Source organism: Tursiops truncatus, chromosome 2 (assembly GCF_011762595.2).
Source record: "Tursiops truncatus isolate mTurTru1 chromosome 2, mTurTru1.mat.Y, whole genome shotgun sequence".
Classification (NCBI taxonomy): Eukaryota; Metazoa; Chordata; class Mammalia; order Artiodactyla; family Delphinidae; genus Tursiops; species Tursiops truncatus.
In genome coordinates, this window is record NC_047035.1 from 47902673 (window position 1) to 47920738 (window position 18066).

An 18066-nucleotide genomic window follows, 5' to 3' on the forward strand; every position below is an offset into this window, starting at 1 on the left:
CTGGCCACATCTGACTATGAAATGTGGCTAGTTCGTAAAAAATACACATCAGATTTCAAAGCTAAAAATAAAAAATGTAAAATATTTTATGAATCATCTACTATTGAGTATATTTTGAAATATTTTGCACATAATGGTTTCAATAAAATCGATTATTAAAATCAACTTCACCTGTTTCTTTTTGCTCTTTTGATGTGACTACCAGAAAATCTAGATTAGATATGCAGCCCTGGTCTAGATAGATGATCACGAATATCCTTCTCAGCCTTAGGACTCAGCCAGGGCCACTGTGCACACGTAATTCAGTTTGATTTCCTCGCACTGAGATACGGAAGGACTGGCTGGGAGTGAGCAGGCTGGGGCGGGGACCTGCCGGAAGACACAGACCCCTCCAGCTTTCGCTCCGGCTCGGCTCTCGGAGCGGGAAGGACCCCGACTCCCACGCGGGTCTGGGGGTAGACAGCCCATTCCAGTCTCCGGGCCCCGGGAGTTAAAGGGGCCGGGGGCGGGCGCGGCGCGCCGGGAGGGGCCGAGCCGCGAAGCGGGTTGGTGCGTCAGCCTCACGCGTGGGGAAGGAAGCGGGCCTCAGGCCCCGGACTGCCACCGCGGGGTCCCCGGCACGTCCGCAGGCTGCACCGGGAAGTGGCGGCTTCTGACAGGCTGGAGAGCCGAGGGCGGGCCTGGGAGGCGGCCGGGAGGTGGGGCGCGGCCGGGGGCAGGCCCGCGCGGGCTTCATCTGCGGACTCACGGCCTGCTCCCGATTGCTGGGGATTCCGAGGCGCGGCGCGAAGACCGCCCGGAGCGGCTATGGACCACCGCTGGGGCTTCCTGATCGGCTTCCTGGGCGCCGTGGGGCTGCTGGGCTCGGGCCACGGCGGGCAGCAGCCCCCGGAGACGGCGGCGCAGAGGTGCTTCTGCCAGGTGAGGGGTGTGCGTGGCGGCGCTGCGGGTCCCGGGACCCCTGCCTCCGCCGTGCGCTCTGTCCCGCGCGCCCGGGCAGGTGGGGCGCTGGGGGTGCGTCTCTGCCTCTCCACCCTTCCGGAAGGAACCCCCGTGCTTCTGCTCCCTGGCAGGGGCTGAATCCTCTGCAGCTCGCCTGGGTTGGTGTGGACCGGTTCCCCCCTTCCTCCCCCCCGCCCCAAACAGCCTGAACCGACGTCGAATCGCCCTCCCCCGCTTCCGATCAGGCGTGGGACGAGAGGTGTGGGTGCACCGCTGTTTCTACCTAGTTGGTTTGTGAGTCTTTTTTGGTCTTCCCTGCCCGGGGAAGGTGTGCGCGCGCGCGGACACACACACACACACACACACACACACACACACACACACACACACACACACACACACACACACAGTCACACTCAGTATTTTTATTTTCGCAGAACCTGGGTCTTCCTGACTTCTAATTTGACTTGGAACAGTGTGGGCTGTGCCTGTGCTGGATGTCTTCTCCGGCCTTTCTGGCCAGGACAGGCTTTTGCAGGGGGGCTGCCCTCAGATCTCCCTGTCAGGCAGGAGAATGCCTTCGTGTGGCTTTTCTGTGTCTAAGCCTAACTGCCTGGTGTCTTGGGGGCCGCGGTTGCCCTGTGACTACTCGCCCTATGTGTCCTTTGTTTTTCCTGAATGTAGTGAGACTCTTTTACCGTGACATCCACATTGCTGGTCTGAATTGGGAGAACGGTCCTCAGTGCACAAGTTTAATTACAAGCTTATTATGGTTATTTCCTTCTGTTAGTAAGAGATGTGGGTTCCTTGAGAAAAAAATTCAAAGAAAGTTACAGGTTTTTGGTGCCCACAATATCTGATATTGTAATATCATTATTCTTAAAGTCACCTTTTGGTTGGCTTCTGTTGATAAAAATTACATTTTATACAAAATTGAGATATGGGTATCCAAATTGTTCCTTTTAAGTAGACGTTACTATTAACTTATCAGAAATAACATTTTATGTGTGTAGGGGGGGTAATACTATTTCACAGAGGAGAGAAGAATTTAAATATTATGAGAAGAGGTGTCATCTCTTTCACTGCTTTAAATTCTTGGATTTTATTTTTTGCTGAGTGATTTGGAAGTTGGGGTGAGTGATAGCTGGGAAGGTGTAAGAGAAATTGAAAGAAAATTGCTGCTTTATAACTAAGAGATTGAAAAGCTCCTTTACCTTCAGTGATTATAAACAGTATACAATCAAGTACTTAAAAGAAAAAGGGTAATTTTTCTTCTGCTTACAAATATAATGTATCACAAAGTTTAAACATTTAAAAATAAGTAAATTAGAAATAAGTGGACTTAAAAATAAGGTATTCAGGGCTTCCCTGGTGGCGCAGTGGTTGAGAGTCCGCCTGCCAATGCGGGGGACACGGGTTCGTGCCCCGGTCCGCGAAGGTCCCACATGCCCCGGAGCAGCTGGGCCCGTGAACCATGGCCGCCAGGCCTGGGCGTCCGGAGCCTGTGCTCCGCAACGGGCGAAGCCACAACAGTGAGAGACCCGCGTACCGCAAAAAAAAATAAAAATAAGGTATTCAGTGCAGAAAGATTCCATTGTAACATTTTCAACTATATTCTAGAGATTTGGATAATGGAATAAAAGTACATGTTGAACTTTTAAACGTTCACTCCCCTCCCCCATAACCATTTTAGATATTTGATTAAAATTGGGGAGCTTTTAGTTTTTTATATTCATTTACTTTTTCTTCTGATTAGTGTTAGGCTTTTTTACTCTTTCACAATATTTTCAAGATTAAAATACACAAAAATCTGTTAGACCTCTTTCTTTTTCTTTTAGAACAAGAGTGACTGTTTTTCTTTCCAGAGCCAAATTAAAAAGTAATAAAATGAGTAAAAAAAAATTTAAGGGAAATTTAAAATGGTTTAGTTAAATAAACTTAAAAACAGAGACCATCAATTCCAATTCAATAAATGAAACACGTGTACCTTAGTTCTAATTATGTTCAGTAATAGAAGGGATGGGGGAAAGGGGAGGAAAGGAGGGAGGGGACTGTGACGAATAGACATGAAGAGAAAGATGGAGACAAACATATTGACATGCACACCGAAACAGAGGGAGAGACAGATAAAAGAAAAAAGTGGAGAAAGAAAAGATAAGGGGAGGAACAAATTATTCATTCAAAAAACATTTATAAACACTATGTACATTGATCTGAGAGTTTGGAATACAGAAATAACTATGGCATAATCCCTGCTCTGAAGAGCTTACAGTTCAGCACATCATGTTCTCTGGGGCTTGGGAAGAGGTGGGGATCCTAGGTATTTTTAAAAAATTTAAAAAGTTAGTAAATATTGCTAGAAACTAAATTTTCACCTGAGATTTGGAAATACAAGTTCAAATCTTGTCTGGTTCTATTTGCAGTTTCCAACTGGCCACACAGTCCTGTTGACTCTTTTTTGTTTATAGTCACATCCCTTTCTTTCTTCCTGTTGCCTGTGCCTCTTACCACTTCTGCCTTGAGTTACCACACCATCACCCCTCACCACACTGTTGCATGGGTGCCTGACTTAGGGGTTGTGATTTGAGCCAGAGCAGCATGTAGTTAGTTATTCGACCTTAGAAAGTCATTGAAGTAAAATGCACAAAGCTCTACAAATAATCAGACTAAATTCAATAAGCATTTATTGAGGCCTACTATGAACAAGTTTTGAGAGATCAAAAAATAAAAAGTTACAATTTAGTCCCAATTCCTGACACTCCAGAGTACGGAGACTGGTAAATAATTGGTGCTCAGCAAGTGTTAGGGAAATTATAATACAAGATATGAACACTACAGGAGCTGAAGTATATTCTTAATTGGAGATGGGTTGACAGCTTCCAATGAATATTTAAACTTAGTCAGTTACTGCAGCGATCCCCAACCTTTTTGGACCCAGTGACTGGTTTCATGGAAGACAGTTTTTCCACCGACCGGGGCCGGGGTTGGGGGTTGGGAGGATGGTCAGGCAGTAATGCGAGCGATGAGGGGCAGCAGATGAAGCTTCGCTGGCTCTCCCTCCTCTCACCTCCTGCTGTGCAGCCCAGTTCCTAACAGGCCACGGACCGGTAGAGGTCCTTGGCCCCGGGGTTGGGGACCCCTGAGTTATTGCATATGCCTGTTAGTTGACATCACATCCTATTAAAACCATTTTCACTATATGTTGTAAGTTCTTTTGAGAACAGTGCTTCAGCTTAGTTGCTCAAAGTAAGTGATCAATTGTCTGGAACTTATAAATCTTCCTTATATACATTCCCTTTCCCCCAATCCCTGTATCATTCTGTTAAAAAAAATTTTTTTACACAGAAAATTGGCTTTTTCCCCCCTGTTGGTATACAAGTTTGTGAAGTCTAACACATGTACAGTTTTGTGTAAAAACCCCATAAATCAGGACTCACCCTTTCTTTAAATCAAAATATCATTGTAGTAGGTATGGGCTTCAAGTAAATGAAGATATTTCAGAGTTTATTCCTTTGTGACAATTATTTCCTCATTATGCACCATTAGATAGAACGAATGTAACAGAACTTAAGTTCCAATTCATGGAATCCCAGGATGCATTTTAAAGAAATCACCTCAGAAGAGATATTGAAGCCCAGATACGGAGGCAGTATGGACATCTTTTTCATCTTTTTAAAATTAATTAGAGATGAGTTTGTAAACTTCTATACTCAGGATGTTTTATCTCTCTTAATATGGCTAATGCTGGTAACCCTCAGATCCACTTGCTTGAATGCAGTAGATCTCCGTCAGGTTAATGAAAGGGGAGTAGTTCACATAACCCATCATAGCTACTTCAAAGGTGGATTATTTTTCCTTTGGAGTGCGTTGTAGATACACTCTGCATTCATGTATTTTAGCAGACTTACTTGTCTGGGTGTCTTGTTTAGGTCAGTTTAAAAAAAAGAGTTTTTGTTAGTCAGAGTGGCTGGGCCATGGAAGAGACGCTTGAGAATATGCTAAGTGGTGGGTGGAAATAAGTCCAGGATTAATACTTAGTCAGAGGGATCTTTGAAACAGGTTATACTGGAGAGGGGTCCATTGACTGTGAATGCTTCCAACATTCCAGGCTTTTCTGAACAAAGCAAGTGGACCAAAGTGTATTTAACGTTGGTTGCCATACTTTGGGTCATTTAGCAACAATTTAAAGTTCTAGCAAGACCAAGACTTTAAAGAAGAAATAGCTCATAGCATTCCATGTTCTTAGAATGGTGCCTACTAGCCAGGATAGAATCTTTTGGTGTTTCTATTCTTTCTTTAGCAGTTGTCCCAGTCTGCTCTGTCAGTGAATGAATGTTTTTCATGTTCTTTTTCTTTTTTCTAATGGTCATAAAACTCAATAAAATTTAGCACAACTGCAGTTCTTTGCCAAATAAAGCGCATTTTGAGCACTTTTGAAAGGTATTTCGTACAAGTATGAGGAATATATTCTTACAGTGCTTTGGAAAAAAAAATCTATGGTAGGACTGGAAGTTGTTGGGACACAGGAAGACTATTTAGAAAGTGTTTTTTGTTTTGTCTTTCATTGCAAAGTAAAGGATACCTCTATCCAAAAACTAGAGAACAAGCAGGCCAGTGTATTTTCTTTTCCCTTGCCTTTTGTATTTTGGTATTTGGTCCAAACCAATCAGAGTCAATGGAGAAAAAATGGAGCTAACATTTGGTTATCTAGTTGTGTGTTGCACTGGAGCTTCAGATGTAAAATGTTTGGAGAATTTTAACTGCAAACCTGGCCTTTTGCTTTGGGGGAATAGCAAGCTCCCTGTCACTGGAAGCATTTAAGCAGTGGTAGGGTAATAGTAATGATCAACATTTACTGGGCATTTACTGTGGGTCGTTTTATCTTGATATCAACTCTTTGAGATGGGAACTACTGTTACTTCTATTTTTGTACTCAGATAGGAAATTGAGGCCTAGAGAAGTTAAAAAGCAGGGGCAATGTCAACAGCTAATAAGTAGCAGAGATGGGATTCCACCCTAGAAGGCCTGACTCCAGAGCCTGCCTGCTATCCACTGTTATACACTACCTCCCCTTGAGGGTGTGTGAGGGAGGGGATTGCTGGGTTGCTCTGAAGATAGCAAGAGAAGGCCTTCAAAGGCTTTCCAGCTCTTAAGAGACCAGGACTTTAAACTGGGTGATATTGTGTGTGAGGCCTACCTTGGTCCTTATATCTACCACCCTCAACAAGGGCCTTTCCATTGCTTCCTATTAGTCTGGCCCTCCACAAAACCAAAGCTGATCATCACCTGAAGCCTAGAGCAGCGAGCTTCAAATTTTAGCATTCATCAAGCACTTTGTGTGTATGTTGCAGAGGCGGGGAGGGGGGTGCATTTTTAAAAGATTTGGATTCCTATGGTAGGGCCAGAGTTCTATTTCACTTTGGGAGATAGTGTAGTGGTTACTTATGCAGCCATAGCACATTTCGAAGTACAGCATCAAGCCATTCTTCTTATAAATCAGCACCTGTCTTTTGGTCTTAGTTTAGGTAATAGGACTTTGCTTCGTTTCCAAGGTTCTGCCCTGGGTCCATCAACTGGAGTTCTGCCTTAGACTTTTCCTGAGACTCTATTCTGGTAACATGCCTGGTTCTCTACTTTCTAGAACTGGGCCTGGAATCATACCTGCCAGACTCCCTTCCAGGGATCAGGTTCTGCTGCCTATTGGCAAGCTTATCTGAACAGTCAGGTGGCTTGGATTTCCCAGTATCTTCCTGCCTCTCCTTTGCTGGACTCTTTCCATCCAGTGAAACTTCTTTCACCCGCTGCTGTACCTCCTTAGCTGCCCTGTGGCCTGTCATTGTCGTTGGTAATACCTCCTACTCAATTTCTAAGGTAAGGGTCAGGAGATTTTTAAATCTCCCATTGTCCTGCCTTCTCTTCCTCTGTGGCCTCTAGGTTATAAGCCACCTCTGCTCTGGAGGCATCTTGCATTTCTTTCTGATGTGGGGCTTCTTATCATTCCCTTTGAAATTAGGATATAGATCAGTAGAATATTGGACACAAAGGGTTGTTTGCCTTTGCTGCTTGCTTTCCTTGCTCTGTGAGTGCATTCCTGCCCCTTGAGTTGGCATGGTCTGGCACTGAGCACCACCATAGGTGACATGGAAGTACACAGTTATAATTAGGCAGTGCAGTGCTGGGCTCCAGTGAATGAGAGTGACAATGGACAGCATTCATTAATTCATTCACCAACCCATTCCACAAATAATTACTGAGCATCTACTGTGTGCTTTCTACAGTGCTCAGTACCGGGAATACAAAAGTGAACAAACATGAGCCTGCTCTCAAGGATCTTAACTCTAGTGGGTGGGAGTGAGATAGATACATTCAGTACAGTGAGGTAATTCTTGTGTAGGAGTATGTGGAGTGTCATGGGAACACATACGAGAGACAGTTAACTGAGCAGGGGGTGAGTGGTACCTGAGGGCAGCTTTCCAAAAGAGGGGAGGATAGATTTTTACCTTAAAAATGAATTCCTAGGGTGGGGGGAGAAATGGATTGCCTCAAACCCTTCCTCTTAAGATTTTTGTGTTTTTTTCTTTTGTGATTTAATATCTCTATCTGGCATGTGTCTCTTTGGCCTTTGCAGCCTTTGTGCCTGTTGTTCTTTGTATAATAATTTGTGTCCAAGAGGAGAAACAGTAGCTTATTTTATGTTCTTAGAAGTTTTGCTTTGAAGGCTCAAAAGAAAGAGGTGTGAAAAATCAAATCATCTGGGTTAGAAGCACTTCTGTTTTGTTGGTACCCAAAATTAGGACTCTAAGATTCTTATGTACTCAGATAATTTTTACAGGAAACAAGGACACATTTGCGTATGAAATGAAAATAGTTATTACAGTGACAAAATATGTAGATCAGATTTCTAGAAACTGAATTCTTTAGTCCAAAACAAATAAGACTAGGCAAATTGGCTAAACAAACAAACAAACAAAAAACTTAGCTCTTGAATATTGCCGTCATCATCTCAAGTATTCTTATCTCTTAGGTGAAAAATATCCATTACTGTTTTGTGATGTTCTGAAATTAAAAGATAGTGTAGGATTTTACATATTCCAAAAGGAAAACACCTAAATTCAGTATTTCAATGAAGTATTCTTAATTTGTTTCCTTACCAACAGATTTTAAAATTATTTTTTTATGGTCAATAACTCTCCCTAAAATATAATCCAAAGTGGTTTATAATGTAAATATTCAGACCAAAGTATAAGGATCTCTTTTCTGCAGCATACTGTATATTAAAAAAATAAAAATTTTAGTTTAAAAAAATCATAATATATTTTTTACTTACTTATAAGCGCTGCTTAATTAATTCTGTTAGGTGTTTGCCTAGTCCCAAATAAACATCTCAGAATTTTAGCTTCACAACTGTTAACGATGTCTGATTATAATATGATTTCCCATTGCCTCTAATTATAACATGATTTAATAGTTTGATTTAGTAAATACAGTTAAGACATTGGTTTTAAGCATTTGAAGATCAGGATTGGCTTTGTGGTTAACTTGCTATCTCAGTGTTGCTAAGGATAAGTCATTTCTAAGTACCATTTCAAATCTATAAAAATTGTCATGGCCAATATTTGAGGGTTGTTAGATCCTTATAATGAGTTATTGTTTCTCTTATAAATTCAATATCACTTCTTTTTATACATTCACCAAGCTAGTCTGTGACCTACACATCCTGTGGGAAACTAAAATAAAGGAAAGACAGAGACAACTGAATTATAAGAATATAGAGTCTCAGAAAAACCAAGGATGGGAATGCCACTGGGCTTCAGGAGAGATGGTGGAAGTGGGAGCAGGCAAACCCTAGGGAATCCAGCTAGCATAAGTTCTCCATCTCCTATCTCTGCTTCTCTGTGTCTTTAAAAATCTTTCCTCTCTCTGCCAACTGGCTCACGTGGTTCATGTGATGGAATATGGTCTGAGTTTACTTGTTCACTGGTTTAGTGACGGAGACATTGCTCCTTCTTAGCCTCAATTCCTGATTCCTGGAGAGGGGACCATGACTTGTTTTGGCTTAGATACCCAACCCCGGTCAGTCTTGGGGAGCAGGGTTATAGAGTGGCTGCAGGGGACCAACTCTTTGGGGGTATGTGTGTCATTATGAGCTCAGTACAGCCACCCTACAAAAGGTATCCACTGTGTTCCTATAGGTATATAGTAAGAGCAATAGCCTCACTAGATTATGGTCATGTCCCATCTCAGAAAATTATGGGGAGGAGGGAAGCTAGGGGTTGGTTGAGTAAAGGGCTCTTTTATCATAACCATGTAAGGAAAAAACCCTGTTGCGTCTATGACATTTTGATATAATATTCCATTTTCTTTGTAACAGGTTAGTGGTTACTTGGATGATTGTACCTGTGATGTTGAAACCATTGATAAATTTAATAACTACAGGCTTTTCCCAAGACTTCAAAAACTCCTGGAAAGCGACTACTTTAGATATTACAAGGTATTTAAAACAATTTTTTTTTTTGGTATAGGAACACTTAATGTTTAAATGGGTAATTACATTTTCTTAGGAATCGCTAAGCTTCAAAATTGCGCTTATTATTTAAAATTGAGCAAGGCTATATTAGGAAAATGCAGTTCACAAGAATGAACCATATGGTTCTAAAACGACCCATTGGATACTTTTAATTTCAGTAATTGAGTTTTGAACAGTAGAGTTAGAACCTAGTTGGTCAAATTGAAGTCAGAACAGAAACTGTTATATCGTTATCAAAGTCATGAGTTGTTCATAACATTCTAAAACATCAGATTTACTCCAATTAATTTAAAAAGAGAAATATTTTTGAGAAGAAGCATGACTTTGTTCTGACCTGTATTGTTCTAACAAGTCACTTGTGACATTTTATCTTGAGATATCTATTGAAAGAGTTTAGAAAACCTCATCATTGGAGTATGTAGTTACAATCTGAGTTCACAGTTGTCTGTTAGCTGTTACTTTCATTAAAAGACTGTGAGTTGAAAAAGAAAAAAAAAAGAAGACTGTGAGTTGAGCAGTGATAACATGAGCTACTTTGGCTCCCCGTTGCCATCTGTTCAGAGTCTGTTTAGTAGCAGAGTTTGTCATTTTAACCAAGTCTACCAATTTATTCATACCAGCTACACACTTATACCACCACTGAAATTTGATAGTGGAAGAAATAGAATAATTGTAGCTGATAACATGACCAGGTTATAGTATCATAATTCCACATCTGTCTGTTATAATCTCAAAATTCTTTTATAACTTTTTTCTAATATTTTATTTTACAGGTAAACCTGAAAAGGCCGTGTCCTTTCTGGAATGATATCAGCCAGTGTGGAAGAAGGGATTGTGCTGTCAAGCTTTGTCAATCGGTAAGAACAGTGTATACGTTTAAGAACTGTCACATGTTTTTTTGAATAATTGTGACTTTTGAAAGGGGCCAGTATAACTGAAATAACATTTCAATCCTTAGGTTAAATATAATGTTGTTTAAAATTAACATATTAAAAACCTAAACTTACAAATATAAAACCTATTTTGAATTATTCTGTCTTCATAATAATAGAATTTAAATTTTGTGGTTAATATAATCCTTTGATTTATTACTGAGATTAATAGTTCTTTTGGCTTGATATTTGTTTTTCTTCTTATGTCTTACCCAAAGTTGTGTTTGTGGTATTAAAAAAAAATGAAATTAATTGAGGTACAAATAAAATCTCTCCCTTTTTCTGTGGATGTATTAATTTTCTTCCTTGGGGAGGGTCTGGACAAAACCACTGGCTTTACTTAGGAATTCTCAGATTGGCTGCCCATAGAGGCTGGACTCTCTGTCAGTCGAAAGGCCAGTTATTTATCCCCTTTACAGTGAATCAGAACAGTGTTCTTTCACTTCCATTATTAATTGGCCAATGTGAAAAAGAAAAACAGTATCCAGTGTTAGTCTGGGAATAAGAAATGAGCACTCTGGTGGCTAAGTCTTTTTGGAGATCAATTCAGCAAATGTATCCAAACAATAAAAAAGGTACATATCCTTTGACCTAGCAATTCTGCTAAGAATTTCACTACTAAAATAATTAGATAGATGTCCAAAGATGGCCATAAAGCAATACTGAATATTGTAAAGATGTCAGTTCTGCTGAAATCAGTCTATAAATTTGGCATAGTTTATTATATGAAAAAATTAGAAACCATCTAAATATCTGGTCATAGGAAAAGACTATACATTGACCTAGTTCAGAGTGTAGAAGAGTACACAATAAAGTGATTGTCCCTGTGTGGGTCCTTCCCTTTGGGCAGGTGTAATCTATTTCAGGAATGTACTGAATATACTTAGCATTAGAATAGGACCCTGCAATTTACAGAGCTCTCCCACATACATCATTATCTCTACTCACAGCATCTCTTTGAGGATAGGCAGATAGGTCCTGTGTTATTAAGTGGCCAACACACAACTAAAAACTAGTACCATTTTCCTCTGAAAGAGGAAAGCGCCTTAAAAAATGGTTGATTCCAAGACTGGAACAAGAGATATATAAGATGAACCTGGAGTATCTTGTCATAACAGAAAACAAAAAGTGCTGTTAAAGATTACTGGGGTAATATAAATAAGACACAGGTCAGATAAAAAGGACACAGGTCAGCACTTAGTGGGTCTTCTAGTGGCCAAATGTGGGACAATTTGAGCATTAAAAGGAATAATGGCGGGCTTCCCTGGTGGCGCAGTGGTTGAGAGTCCACCTGCCGATTCAGGGGACGCGGGTTCGTGCCCCGGTCTGGAAAGATCCCACATGCCGCGGAGCGGCTGGCCCCGTGAGCCATGGCCGCTGAGCCTGCGCGTCCGGAGCCTGTGCTCTGCAACGGCAGAGGCCACAACACTGAGAGGCCCGCATACTGCAAAAAAAAAAAAAAAAAAGGAATAATGGCTAAGTGGCTATTTTTACATTTCCGTGCTGTAATATAACATGTGTATAATCCATAGCATAACTTGTTGGATTTTTTGTTTACTTTTTTTTTTCCTTTTTGGGTTCGCGGGCCTCTCACTGTTGTGGTCTCTCCCGCTGTGGAGCACAGGCTCCGGACGCACAGGCCCAGCGGCCATGGCTCACGGGCCCAGCCGCTCCGCGGCACGCGGGATCCTCCCGGAGCAGGGCACGAACCCTTGTCCCCTAGCATCGGCAGGCGGACTTCCAACCACTGTGCCACCAGGGAAGCCCGGATTTTTTGTTTACTTTTAAGAAATATCATAAAGACTGACTAACTATTCTCAGTTAAAAAATAACCTGTTAACTTCAGTAATTTGTTCTGTGAATTTTTCTTATAAATCATAGAGCTTTAAAATATTTTTTCAGAAGATAGAATAAATGTCATCTAAAAGCATTTAAAATTTTTTTTAGGATGAAGTTCCTGATGGAATTAAATCTTCAAGCTACAAGGTATGTACATATACTTATTAACGTGTCTAGTATTGAGCAAAAACTAAAAAAATTCACTTCCCCTGCCAGCTACTACCCCACTTCTCTGGTCCCCTTTGCAGTGAAACCCCTTGAAAGTTATTTGTACTCAGTGGCTGTAATTCTTTTGTTTCTTTTCTTTAACCCTTTATTAAAGAAAGCTTGAAAGGTAAAAGTAGAGGGGAGAAAACAAAATAAAACATGTGTACCCATCACGCAGCTTTAGCAATTACCAATATGTGGTCAATCTTGTTTCATTTGTACCTCCCATTCCATTCTCCCAGTTATTTCAAAGCCAATCTGAGATAACTCATTTTGTTTACAAATACTTCATATACATCTCGAAGACAAAAAGCACTAAAAAAGCCCCACGTAACCAAAATCAGGGTTCCAATTTCTCTAGTTGTTTCATATGTGCCTTAATAGTTGATTTAAAACAGGATTCAAACATATTCCACACATTGCGCTTGGTTGATGTCTCTATGTCTCTCTCTCTCTCTCTTCTTAAATAAATTAAAAAATTTATAATAGTTTTAGGTTTACAGAAAAATTGTAGAGATAGTACAGTTTTTCCGTATATTCCATACCCAGTTTCCTCTATAATTAACATCTTACATTAGTATGGTGCATTTGTTACAATTAATGAACTAATTTTGACATGTTATCACTAATTAAAGTCCATAGTTCATTCAGATTTCCCTTAGTTTTCCACCTAATGTCCTTTTTCTGTTCCAGGATCCCATCCTGGAAACCATATTATATTTAGTTGTCATGTCTCCTTAGGCTCCTCTTGGCTGTGACGGTTTCTCAGACTTTCCTTGTTTTCGATAAGGTGTTTCAGAGGAGTACTGGTCAGGTATTTTGTGGAGTGTCCCTCAATTGGGATTTGTCAGATATTTTTCTCATGATTAGACTGAGGTTATGTATTTTTGGAAAGAAGACCACAGAGGTTAAAAAAGAAACAGTGCCGTTTCATCACATCCTATATCAAGGGTACATACGATCAACATGACTTATCACTGTTAATGTTAACCTTGATCACCTGGCTGCGGTATTTTTTGTCAGCTTTCTCCACTGCAGATTTATTCTTTTTTTGCGCTTTCCATACTTTATTCTTTGGAAGGAAGTTACTAGGCCCCGCCCACATTTTAGGAGCGCTTCATCTCCTTGAGGGTATAAATTGTTTGGAATTCTTCAGTGTGAGAGATTTGTTATCTTTTCCCTCCATTTCCTTATTTGTTCAATCATTTCTTTGTCTTGTGGGTATTTATTTTCTATCGTGGATTATAACCTAGTACTCCTTTATTTTGTTGTTCATATCGTTTCAGTTTTCACACTTGGGAGCTGTTTCAGTTGGCTCCTGTGTCCCTTTGACATACCCCCATCACTGTTTTTTTTCCCTTTTGATAGCACTTCTTTATTTTCTGGTTCTACTTGAACATTTCCTGCTCCTAAGTCTCTTTTAATCTAGATTCATTCCCCACCACACTGCCCTTTTTCTTTCTTTGCCACTTATGTGTTGAAGGAAATGAATCAATATCCTATAGAATTTCCCACATTATGTCTTTAGTGATTGTATCCCTGTCATGTCATTTAACATATCACTCTCTTCATTTTCCATAAACTGGTAGTTAAGTATTATAGCTTATCAGAGTCAGATTCCCCTTTAAAATTACTTATTTTCTGCTTTATTGAGGTACAGTTGACTAATAAAATTGTAAGATGTTTATAGTGTACATTGTGATGATTTGATACATGCATACATTTTGAAAGGATTCCTCTCATTTAGTTAATTAACTCATCCATCATCTCACATATTTATCTTATTTTTTTGGTGAGATCATTTAAGTTCTACTCTCAGCAAATATAAATGATACAACAACAATGATACATCAACTGTGGTCACCATGTTACACATTAGATCCTCAGACCTTATTCATCTTATAGCTGAAAGTCTGTACCCTTTTACCAACCTCTCCCTGATTTCCCCACCTCCTTGCCCCTGGCAACCACTTTTCTACTCTCTGTTTCTATGAGTTTGACCTTTTTTTTGTTTCTACATATAAGTGATACCGTGCAGTATTTGTCTTTCTCTGTCTGGCTTATTTCATTTAGCACAGTGCCCTCAAGGCCCATCCATGTTGTAGCAAATGGCAGGATTTCCTTCCTTCTCATGGCCGGATAATATTTCATCATATATATATATCTCACGTCTTCTTTTTATATTCAACCATTGACAGACAGATTGTTTACATATCTTGACTATTGTGAATAATGCTGCAGTGAATATGGGAGTGCAGATATCTCTTTGATATCCTGTTTTCATTTCCTTGCGATATATACCCAGAAATGGGATTGCTCGGGCATTTGGTAGTTCCATTTTTAATTTTTTGAGAAACCTCTATGCTGTTTTTCATAGTGGTTGCACCAGTTTACGTTCCCACCAACAATGCACAATAGTTGCCTTTTCTCTTCATCCCTGCCAATGCTGGTTATCTTGTCTTTTTGGTGATGGCCATTCTATCAGGTGTGAGGTGATGTCTCATGGTTTTGATTTGTATTTCCCTAATGATTAGTGATGCTGAGCACCTTTTCAGGTACCTCATTTGTATGTGTTCTTTGTAAAAATGTCTTTTCAGTTCCTCTGCCCAGTTTTTAATTGAATTGTTTGATTTTTTGCCATTAAGTTGTGTGAGTTCTTTAATATATTTTGGATATTAACCTCTTACCAGATAACTGATCTGCATATTTTTCTCCCATTCTGTAGGCTGCCCTTTCATTTTGTTATTGGTTTCCTTTGCCGTGCGGAAGGTTTTTAGTTTGACGTAGTCCCAATTTGTTTATTTTTGCTTTTGTTGCTTTTGGTGTCAAATCCAAAATACCTTTGCTAAGTCCGGTACCAAGGAGCTTACCCTCTATGTTTTCTTATGGGTTCAGGTCTTAAGTTTAAGCCTTTAATCCATTTTGAGTTGATTTTTGCACATGGGGTAAAAAAGGGGTTAGTTTCATTCTTTTGCATGTGGTGCCCTGTAGTTAGATATTAAGGCTTATCAGATTCAGATTAATTTTTTGATATATATTCATTAGAGTTCCTGTGTACTTACAATTGCATCACATAATGTCTGGTTCCCTCTTTTTTTTCATGATGTTAAGATTGATCTTTTGGGTCATTATACGTCCATTATAATGTTCCCTACTAACTTTTTACCTGAAGGTTTTAGCAGCCTTGATGATTATTACCTAGTTGCGTTATTTCATTAGGGGTTTGAAAATGTTGATATTCTAAGTTTATCATTTTTCCTATACTAACTGTCCATTATTATTGTATAAAGACCTTTTCTTGTCAACTCTTTGGATGCCTTGAAATACAGTTTATATAGAACACATAGAATAAATGCTTCATTCTTTTCCTTTGTTTACCAGTTTTCAGAATAATTATGAGTTGATGCCCCAGCACCCTCCAAAGTTGCCCAATAAGGTTTTTATTTTTAAGTATGAATATGAACTTAAGTTTTGACATATTTAATGTATTGGAATCTTCTCTAGTCATTTAGTCATTATTTGTTTCAATACTTGAGTTCCATCTTTGGCCATGAGAAGCTCCTTCAAGTTAGGAATTGTTGCCTTTTGAGATGATCGTAGTAGTCTTAGTAGATTTTTTTGCTTTCCATTATGAAAAGATGTCCTAGGCTTAGTTTGTACCTTTTGTGCTTCAGTCTTGGAATTAACCACTTTTCTATGGAACGCTTAGCTCTTTTAGTGAGAAATGGTGTTTAGTGATCATAACCTGAGCCATTGCGGTGCTAATTCTTACTGGGTTGCCATTGTTTCGAGGCCTTTTTGGTGAACAAATTCAATGTTTGATTACAGCATTTTAAAATACACCCAGAATCTTACAATCTTTATTGCTACTGCTGTATTTCAAGTCATTATCACTTTTTGTCTGGATTATGGCAGTAGCCTCTTAAACGGTCTGCCTACTTCTAACCATGCTCTCTATATTAGTCTGTTCTAAGGACAGCAGCCAGAGTGATTTTTTTCCAATAAATTTATTTATTTATTTAGTTAGTTAGTTTTGGCTGTGTGGGTTCTTCGTTGCCGCCCTTGCCGCAAATAAAGTGACCATATGCCAAGGTTTGCCTGGGACAGAACCAGTTTATGCTTGTTGTTCTGACATCCTGTCTGATTTATTATTTGGCTCGAGTTTTAAATTTTTTAAATAAAATATTAACAGTTGCATTAAAATAAGTTAGGATAGATTTGGTTGACCAAATGCTTTGTATTTCTAGCTTCCTCTGTTGTCTTCTCTCTTATATAATATTTCAGATGTATGTACACTAAAGACTTCTTACTTCAACACAAAGATGACCAATAATATCGTGTCCTTCCTCTCCTGACCTTTTCTAGATGTAAGGAAACTAAACCTTTCTTTCAAAGACAACATCCTAGGTGACTACTGATAAAATAATTTTAGTCAGTCACAAATGGCTGGGGACAGCTAACTCCTTACAGTCTTTTTTTTTTTTTTTTTAACATCTTTATTGGAGCATAATTGCTTTACAATGGTGTGTTTCTGCTGTATAACAAAGTGAATCAGTTATACATATACATATATCCCCATATCCCCTCCCTCTTGCGTCTCCCTCCCACCCTCCCTATCCTACCCCTCTAGGTGGTCACAAACCACTGAGCTGATCTCCCTGTGCTCTGTGGCTGCTTCCCACTAGCTATCTATTTTACATTTGGTAGTGTATATCTGTCCATGCTACTCTCTTACTTTGTCCCAGCTTACCCTTCCCCCTCCCTGTGTCCTTACAGTCTTGGCAAGTGGGGGGAGAAGCATTGGCCACTGCTATGCTGCTGGTTTTGGAGTTAGCAGCCATTTATACTGTGGTATGTGTCCTACCTGTGATATATCTTAAGCTGCCAAGCTGCCATTTGACTGGTCAGTGAAAAACCTGGGAAATTATAGGTTAGGCTTATGAGAAATATGTATGGGAAACAGAGGATGAGCAATCCTGCATACAGAGAGTAGTCCTTTATAGTGGCTTTATCCTTTCTTGCATAGTGCAAATCAACCAGTTATTACTATTTAGTACTTTTAAAATTTTACAATGAATCCTTTTGCCTGAAATAACTGAAAGAGGAAAAAGGAAGTACATGTTTAATGAAAAATGAAGTACTGAATTTCCATTTCTTAGAACAGTTGATGATGACATATAACTTGCACAAAGGTCATCGTTTACCCTCCATAAGGGCCATGGAAGTATCACTGATCATATGAAAATCCAAACACACAGATCTGCTGACACAGCCTTAGCATCTACTTTGAAGTTAGTGTTTGTTTTAAGAAGACTGCGTTTAAGATAACAATTTGACACATGTAGCTGGAGACAGTGCATTTACATATCATTCTGGGATATGTGATTTTTCATTTAGAGTAAATAACTGTTCTAAATTAAATTTTTCTGATATTTTATTATGAAAATTTTCATGCATACAGCAAAGTTGAAGGAATTTTCCTGAGAATACTCTTATACTAATCACCTAGATTCTTCCATTAACATTTTCATAAACTCACTTTACCACATATCTGTCCATCTGTCGATCCTTCTAGCCATCCATTAAACCATCTTATTTTTTTGATTCATTTCAAATAAA

The 18066-nt window shown here is 39.6% G+C and overlaps 1 protein-coding gene across 3 annotated transcripts in view; it reads left to right on the plus strand.

Annotated features, from left to right (window-relative positions):
• The first annotated feature begins 394 nt into the window (after positions 1 to 394).
• The window catches only part of ERO1A (endoplasmic reticulum oxidoreductase 1 alpha), a 44396-nt gene continuing 26724 nt past the window's right edge, over positions 395 to 18066 (plus strand). For 2 of the 3 annotated variants that reach the window (XR_002174073.3, XM_019923871.3), the window contains exons 1-4: positions 395 to 921; positions 9314 to 9433; positions 10243 to 10326; positions 12349 to 12387. Coding sequence is in view for 2 of the 3 variants with exons in the window: in XM_019923871.3 (XP_019779430.1) it covers positions 808 to 921; positions 9314 to 9433; positions 10243 to 10326; positions 12349 to 12387 (357 nt within the window). In the remaining variant the exon portion in view is untranslated. The remainder of the gene's footprint in view (positions 922 to 9313; positions 9434 to 10242; positions 10327 to 12348; positions 12388 to 18066) is intronic. The other variant, XM_019923873.3, reaches the window with a different exon arrangement.